The sequence below is a fragment of the Eufriesea mexicana genome, unplaced genomic scaffold, assembly GCF_001483705.2.
Source record: "Eufriesea mexicana isolate 0111107269 unplaced genomic scaffold, ASM148370v2 scaffold1809, whole genome shotgun sequence".
Classification (NCBI taxonomy): Eukaryota; Metazoa; Arthropoda; class Insecta; order Hymenoptera; family Apidae; genus Eufriesea; species Eufriesea mexicana.
This window is the reverse complement of record NW_016909914.1, coordinates 562,536-571,245: the sequence shown is the minus strand read 5'-3', so window position 1 is coordinate 571,245 and position 8,710 is coordinate 562,536. Positions and strand designations below refer to the sequence as shown.

Here is an 8,710-nt window from a genome sequence, read left to right as displayed (position 1 = left end):
CCCCCCCCCCCCCCCCCCCATGAAAGACTCGAGTGTAAGCCACCGATGGTAAGTACTTACTTACACGCCGGCGTGAATGAGATAAGCCTTATAAATTGATTGGAAGAAAGTTGTTAGAGCGTTGCATAGTCACTATTAGATTATGTTAATCCGTTATTCTATTAATAAAGCTTATTTGTGTTTTATTAAGTATCGCGATATTATTCCAGGCGATCCCTTGCCTCTACAACCGATGTGTATATCGCTGAATAAAAATTGGGATCGATTAGTTCTCAACAATTCAGGTACTCGAGTATTCGGTTCTATCCCGGAATACAGACTATTAATAATACCTCTATTTAACAAGGAAAATTTAATTAAATATCGTTTATAAATACCATCGAGGGTGTGCGTCCAAGCTGGTAATCGCGACATTCGTATTTTGGAAAATAAATCTGCACGTTAATGTTGGAATTTTTACTAATGCAACTGCTCCGCTAGTACAACCTAACAAAAAATATAAAAACATTAGAGGTGAAAAATTGTGTATTAATTTTACTATCAATTTGCAAAAGAATAATCAGAATTTAATATGCTATATTAATGTTCCGAACGAGGAACTTATAACTTCGAGGCGAAGATATATTTAAATATAATCATAATAAGCTTTGCACGAATGATCGCATTTTTTATTGGTTGAAGTTTCACGAAGTTAAATTTTGTTCTGAGTCAACGTTACGACAGCAATCGATATTCAAAAATCGATCGTTCGACAACGGTACAGAGGAATTACTGGACACCGGATTATTTCATTATTAGAGATTTTTTAATTTTTATAATTAATTTGATATAGATAAGTTTCTGCAATTCTGATTTATGCGAATCTAAATTTTGATAAAGCGAGTTCAAAAGTACAAGAAATATAGACAGATGAAGATGATTATTTTCTTATCATCAGAGAGATGTAGTAAATACTGTATAATTTCAGTGCGTTTTATATAATGCATTATTACGATAATAGAAGAACTTTGCAAATGGAGATAAACTGATAAATAGTATTATGCAAAGTATTCTAGATTTTTTTAGAGATTCATGCTAGTGATTTCCATTAATTTCTGAAGACAAAAATTATATAACAAGAAGTGTCAATATTACACGACCTCCTTCTAAGGTATTGTAAAGACATAAACAAACTTTATATGTCATCAAAATACGAATTACTTTTCTTTAACTATGTACTATTAAGCATCTAAAAATTAAAAAATAAATATTTTCTATGTAATATGTTAATATAATAACACTTACTGACAATGAAATTTTTGACATAAAACGGAGCATTTTCAATAGTGGCATCGGTAGGCACGTGAAGTTTTTCTTTGAACGATTTCTGTTTCTTACCATAATCCTTGATGGTTTTTTCTAAATGTATAGTTGTCATTAATGAAACCTCGCTACAATACTTCATCGATTCTATCTTTTCTATATATTTCATTTTTTCGACGCAAGTGTCTTCTAACTTGGTTTCCGGATATTCTTCAATTTCTCCTTCGTATTCCAAATCATCTTCTTCATCGGTGTCAACTGTAAAATGACACATTAATAGACTCACCTAATGTTTCTTTATACTAACTACATTACCTACAGTCTAGATGTTAGAGAAAAGGAAGGGCAGAGCTGAAAGAAGAGTATGGCAATGAGAAGAGGAAGAGATAGAAGAGATAAAGAGATAACATACCTATCATACACAATCTAAAAGAATGGTGGAGTAGGAAGACATACGGGAGAAAGGAAAGGAAGATCGATGATAATTATGCAGAAAACGTGAAGTATAGGAGAGAGAATATTTGGGAGAGATCACAAGAGGATGAAAATGTTTGGGTCATTAGTAGAATTCATAGGGCTATTCGGAGTAGAAGTATGGGAATGGAGAAGAGGGAAAAGACTTCACAAAATAGAAAGAAAATATGCGAAATGGATACTGGGAATGGACAAAACAGCACCGAACTATATTATTGGAATTTGGAAGTTGCAGACTAATACCGACCTTTGGAAATCAAGGGGTGGGTTTTTGGGGTTTAAAAGGGCCTTCTGTCCTTCGCTGCACTCACTCTCGAGTCAGGAACAGTACAGACACCTTATATATTGTGACCCACAGTGGCATTAAAAAGACTCTCGTGTTTTATTTGTATATTGCATAAACTGTATAAATTTCACTTATATTAAACATTTATAAATACAATTACTGTATAACTGAATACGGTTACTTCTCTGCACGCTAATCATTTGGATTTCCTTCACGAAATTCCCAACATATATAATTAAAGAGAACACCAAGATGAGAGGAATGAGATGGAGAGCGACGAGTAGGACGATAAGATATGAGAAAGCGGGAGGGTCCAAAAAAGAACTGATAAAGGAATGCATAGAGGAAAGGGGAAGAGAGTGGAGGACGAGAAGGAAGATGGGTAAGGCAAAGAGAGAGAACACTAGAAGAAGGAGGATTAGGAAAAGAAGAGATGGATGGGATGGGAAGGAAACAAAGAAGCATAGAAGAAAAGGTGATAACGAATAGGAAAGAAAGGGAGAAGGAATCAAAGTATTGGGGTGTCCCATAAATTTCTTTCCCATCATTTCTCAATGACTTCAACTGGCAATTCTGTCAATACTGCCAAATACTGCCAAATACTGCATGTATTGGGGTGTCCCATAAATTTCTTTCCCATCATTTCTCAATGACTTCAACTGGCAATTCTGTTAATACTGCCAAATACTGCAAAAATGTGATAAAATGAAAGTCGCCATAGCAGAAAAACGACCAGAATTGGCGAACTGATGAGACATTGTTTGTTATCGTGACAATGCAAACCCGCGTGTTACATTAACTGTAAGAGAAAAGCTTTACAGTTTGGTTGGGACATTCTACCGCAACCTCTGTACTCCCCACATCTTGCTCCATTCGACTATTACTTGTCCCTGTCATTAACAAATTCTCTCCGTGACAAACGGTTCCTGTTGCGTCCCGAACACTGCAACTCGCTCGGGGAGTTTCGCGGGGTTGTAAGGCCCGTTTACGCTGCTGCGACAATGTTGCTGGGATGCGGCCTACTCTAACTTGATAAAGCTAGGCCTGGTTATTGTTGAACTGCAGAGAGTTCTATTGTAGACAGTCTTCTGCGCTGAGTTGTTGGTGCGTCTCGATAATGACAGAATGGTCGTCTTGGAGTTTTTTGGAAGAATCTGACGTGACTGCTCTGTCAGTGGTTTTATAAGTTTCGTCTATTTTACTGATTGGTCAGTGCAATGTAAGGAGTGGGTGTGTGTCGTTCTATTGGTTGTGAATAATATTAGGGGTGTGTGCTATTTTCGACGTCCTACTGTGGTGGTGGAAGTTTAAATAATTTGGGTCCTTGTGCCTATCTTAAGGGTGATATATTGGTCCTTCTTGCGGTTTACCCAGGTGATGACGAGGTGATGAAGAGTCTATAGAAGTCAAGGGACGCTGGCAGTAAGGACATAAACCAGTCCTCCACTTGACCTGGGACATTGCGGTCCTAGGGCTGCAACAGTTCCAATCTTTAAACGAAATAGAAATACACCTCTAGGAATATTTTGCAAATAAGCCACAGCAATTTTGGAAAGAGGGAATAATGAGACTTCTGAGAGATGGAAGAAGGTGATAGAACAAAATATATAACGCAATAAATCAAGCTTAAACAACAAATATCGCGTATTCATTTCGTATCAAAAAAAGGAAGGAAACTTATGGGATACCTTAATATAATTGGGAATACAAAATACTGATAATAGAAGGGAAGCCAAAATATTTAGAGAAAGGATGAAAAACAAAGAGAGAAGGCTAATTTCAAGATAAAGGTGCGGAAATGATATGAAAGTGAAAGAATATTGGAAGTGTGCAGAAGAAAGAGAATGCAAACTATATGGAGAAGATGAGGAAAGTATATGGCAAGTGATAAAAGAATGCGTCTGGACAAGGGGAGAAGAAGGGTTGGAAAAGTCACTAGAAGTCACACAAAAGTCACTAGGAGAATAATGAGAAGGGCAAATAAAGAAAGGAAAGAAAATAAAAAGGTTGGGGCAAATGGCGATTGGAAAGAGATAGGGGGGAAAGTGCAATGTGAGAGGAAGGGGAAGGGGAGAGGCAAGAAAATGGAGAACACAATCGAAACCAAAGAAGAAGAGAACCATGGCGGAAAGAGGGGAGAAGAGTAGAAGAAATAATAGATAAAATAGAAAATAGGAAAGAGATAAATATGACTAGATTAGGTTAAATTAGGTTAAGGTATAGTGGATAATTTATAAGGTGACGGTTTAAAAACCACAACTAAGAAGAAAAGGTGAAAACGTGAGAAGCAGGTATGAAAAACTGGAAGCTCGTCCTAAGCCGAAGGCAAGAACTATGATCGATAACGTTACCTACGGTCTAAAAGTATTTAGATTAATTTGTCGTTGGAGTAATTCCTTACCGATTTGAATAACTTTGAAATATATCGTAAAGGAGAATATTTTGAACCTATTTTAGTATTCGAAGTAATAACCGTCGACAAAATGGTAATCGTTTAGAAAGTGGTCCACTTCGCCAATTTGAATGTCTAAGTTTCGCAAGATCTGGCTAGAGTTTAATCTAGACCGTGATCTAGAATTTGATCTAGAGTTTGTATCCTCGAACAATTTAAGATCGAGATCAGATGGAAACTATTCGAGTACTTTTTACTTTTTCTCATAATATTTTTTTCTTATCGCCCTGTTAACAACTTTCATATTAAGAGGTTGGTACCATTGCGTGAGGATGAAAGAACTTTAGGATCTATGTTACTTATACATTTTTTAAGGTGCCAAAGTCTTGAACCCTTTTTCTTGAACACCCTGTATATTGTATAGCCATGATGCACAAAATGTTACCTTTCGCAATATATTTCGAGATCATTAAAATCGGTGAAGAACCAATTCATCGATAAATTCACCAACCTTTTTAATTTTGATTTCTTAAATATCAAATATTAAATGAATGTTATAAAATAGTATTAAGTAACAAGTATAAAATATCTAAAGATTTGGGTAATTTTTCTTCAATTTTGATAATGTAATATCGTATTCTTACGTTTACGAAAATATTTTGTAATAATAATAAATGTGAAACTTACTTTCGGACTCACTGACTGTAGCCACGGGACCTAATAACGCAGATTCGAGATCGAAACTTATTGACCGAATAGAATCTAAAAGTTCGTGTTTACACCAATAAAGTATCTTTAAATTGCAGTCATAAAAACTAATCCGTCCCTCTGCAGTCCCCGTCAATATCATTCTATAATTACATCAACGTCTTGTTAAAATTTATATATATTTGTAATATTTAAATTGTAACAATTGATAAAAAATTATACGTTCCTCTTACAACTAATACTTAATTTTGTTATTTACATATTACAGACTAACCTATCAACCCTCTTCTGACATATTCGTAGAAAATTGCCATAAATTAATATAATGTAAAATATAAGGTACGTAAACTAGTTTAACAATTTAGATTATGATATTGAAATACTATTGAAGAAAAAAGTATGTTGGATAAAAATAAAGAAAAATATTGACAAAAAGTCATAGATTGATATGCAAATATTTTGTAACACTAAAAATATGTTTATAAGTGTTAAATACCTATCGTGATGTAATACCACCATAATATTGCTTTTCGTTAACTGTACAGATTTAATGTGTCTTTTTTCCTTGTTGTTAATTGCATCCTGACTATTAGTCTTATTCGGTTTGTATCCTTTCTTAGCAGGAACATCCCATACCAAAACATATCCTATGTAAAAATATCGAATAATTAAATTTTCATAATAAAATTCAGCTCTGTCGTTATAGTATTCGTATACTATACGGAGTGTTCCTTTTGTTTTTCAGATTATGTCAGTATGTTTTACGAGTGAAAGTAAGAAAAATAAATTAATGCATAAAGACTTATGAAATGTTACATAAACGTAATCCTTGTTAAGAGGTTATGACAAAGCTATATTGGGTTGACCAAAAAGTAATATTGGTATTTTTACTATAAAATAGCAAACGTTTTCTTTAAAATATAACAAATTGTATTAAATCGTGATCCAACACTGTTTACCAAATTAACAAGTGATCATAATTAATAAGTTACAGATTATTCAGTTATAATAACTAGGTTAATAATCAATGATTTAGGTTAGAAACATTGCTTTGTAACAAAAAGACATAAAAGTACCATAAACAGCAAAAGCTAACAGTACTTATTAATTAATTCAGTAAAATAGCAGTACAGTGTAATAATAAATAAATTAAATAAATATTACCCACAAAGATGTATATATGACAATTTTGTAAAATAATAGTTATATTACAAAATAAGATTCTTTTGCAACCTAATTGTTCCTTAACTTAATTTTTCAATATATTCTTAGCAATAATTTATTATGCATCAACAAATTTAAATTGCATTACGAATAGAATGTAAGAATAAAAATAAGATTGCAGATAAAGAATTAAGCAAAAATATGGTAGGTTTAATAGGTACGTATAAACAATACCATTTGTTGTTGCTGTTAATACTCTCTGCGTTCTCGATATGTAACAAGAACAAGTAAAGATTCCATATCGTCGTATGTTGCCCAATATTTTTGGTATGTGATATTTTAATTCATCTTCTTCCTAATTGATAAAACTTATTATTTATAACACTATTTTCTTACTATCTTCTTACAATAAAAATTTATCAAATAAAGAAAAAAATATATATATATATATCCTTGTATATAAATTTGTATTACTTTATATTATGCTTTAAACAAATTATATTATTTCATGTTTTTCTATTGAATTTTCTCACGAATATTTTGATCACAAGTATAGTAATAAATAATTATGTTATATACGATCTAGGATCATACTGGATTATTTATGATGAAATCATGAATCATTATGCAACATAAAAAGTGACAATATAGGATAAATAAAGTTCATGAAGTTAAAGGTATCAATTTCAATCAATTTAATAAAGTAGATTTAATTCGGCATTATATATAGTATATTTATAGAAGATTTTGCAACAATATCTGGTATTAGTGAATATTTTCACCTTTCTACGTTGGTTGAAGAACGTTGAAATATGTTATACTAACCCATTTAAAAAATGCAACATTGTAATCAGCAGTCAAAATAAATTCTTCAGAAATATCGTCATTGAAAGCGATTTTCTTTATTCTATCCGAAAGGAATTCAGTTATCTCTACAGTAGCTAAAAACATAAATACTGATTGAAATTTTTCAGGTGACAGTCAATTGTAAGTTTATATTTAATTTAATAGGTAATTAAATTTTGAGCATGAGTGAATAATAAAAATTGTAACAATAATACTAAATTATTACATAATATTATATTATATAAAAATAGTTAGATAAAGCCATATAAAAATATTGGTAAATTATCGGGAAACAATCAATATAATTAACCATTAGGTTTCTCTTTTCCGTATGTCCACAACCACAATTGAACCTTTTGGTGAAGTTCATTCCCAACAGTTACTATGTATTTGGCATTTGGACTAATTTTGGCTACGGTCATTTCTTGGTTACCGTGTGGGCTGAATAAAGTAGAAACTGGAACTCTGAAAAAAAGTAATGTTAACATTAATTACAGTATATATTTTGTTGTATTCTCAAACTGCAATTGGACTGACCAAATTTCTCGAAATTATAAAGCTGATTTGGCTTAACCGAAATTAATCGCAATAAATTGCGCGATTATAGCTGATTTAACTATTGTATTTATTGCTTATTACTTGTCGTTAGTGATGGAATTTGAAATAGATTTTGAATCGCTTTAAATCTACCAAGTTTTATACAGGAAAATATGCAGAAAAGGAGCTCAGCACTTGTAAAGTAGACAGCGTTCGTTAAATGGAATTAAAGCTAATAAACATGAATAGCTCTTTAACAAATATGGATCAATTTCAACAAAAAAGTGCTGCACCACTTATGTCAAAAAATTATCTACAAATTAAATATCTCGTAAACTAATAATCCATCGACTTAAGTGGTTTAGTACCTTTTTCTTAAAAATGACGAGCTAAATTGATTAGTATATTAAAAATTATATAATACTATTTAAAAAAAATAAAGATGATTTTCATATCTCCTTCACGCATTCATCTATGAGAAAAGTAATTATAGCATCTTATAGCCCCCTTGAAATCACTTAATTTTTGCTAAAAACACTTTTCTATACAGTGAGTAGTTAACGAGCACTGTTCATTTATAAATTAAAATTGGACACCCTGTATATATGTAATTAAAGAAATGTACTTTTTGAAAAAGGTTTACATTTGATCAAAGAATTTTTGAAAATAATCTGTTTTTTTTCATCATCTTTAAATTCAATCATCTTTAAATCTACATAAATTCATATATGTACAATTGTAAAATTTGATTAATTTCTATGTTTCTCAATGAAAAAATAGGAGTGTAATAAAATAACTTGCTTTATAAATCTGTGCTTTGTCAAAACAAGCAACGAAAATCTGAGTATAACCAAAGAACGATGATAATTTCAACGAGGAATATAAATTTCTTCGTTGTATCTAATCGATTTTCTCTTCATTTTATATATTTTCAAATTTCATTACCCAGTTTCAGTATCCCAAACAACAATCACACAATCGTCCTCGAAATCTGCAGACAT

At 31.8% G+C, this 8,710-nt stretch overlaps 1 protein-coding gene across 1 annotated transcript in view; it reads right to left on the bottom strand.

Annotated features, from left to right (window-relative positions):
• LOC108549003 (WD repeat-containing protein 66) overlaps window positions 1-8,710 on the bottom strand; it is a 28,138-nt gene extending 19,428 nt beyond the window's left edge. The window contains exons 1-7 of the mRNA XM_017902197.1: window positions 8,655-8,710; window positions 7,483-7,637; window positions 7,152-7,267; window positions 6,561-6,681; window positions 5,659-5,809; window positions 5,142-5,305; window positions 1,285-1,560 (exon numbers count right to left, since the gene is read on the bottom strand). Of these exons, the coding sequence (XP_017757686.1) occupies window positions 1,285-1,560; window positions 5,142-5,305; window positions 5,659-5,809; window positions 6,561-6,681; window positions 7,152-7,267; window positions 7,483-7,637; window positions 8,655-8,710 (1,039 nt within the window). The remainder of the gene's footprint in view (window positions 1-1,284; window positions 1,561-5,141; window positions 5,306-5,658; window positions 5,810-6,560; window positions 6,682-7,151; window positions 7,268-7,482; window positions 7,638-8,654) is intronic.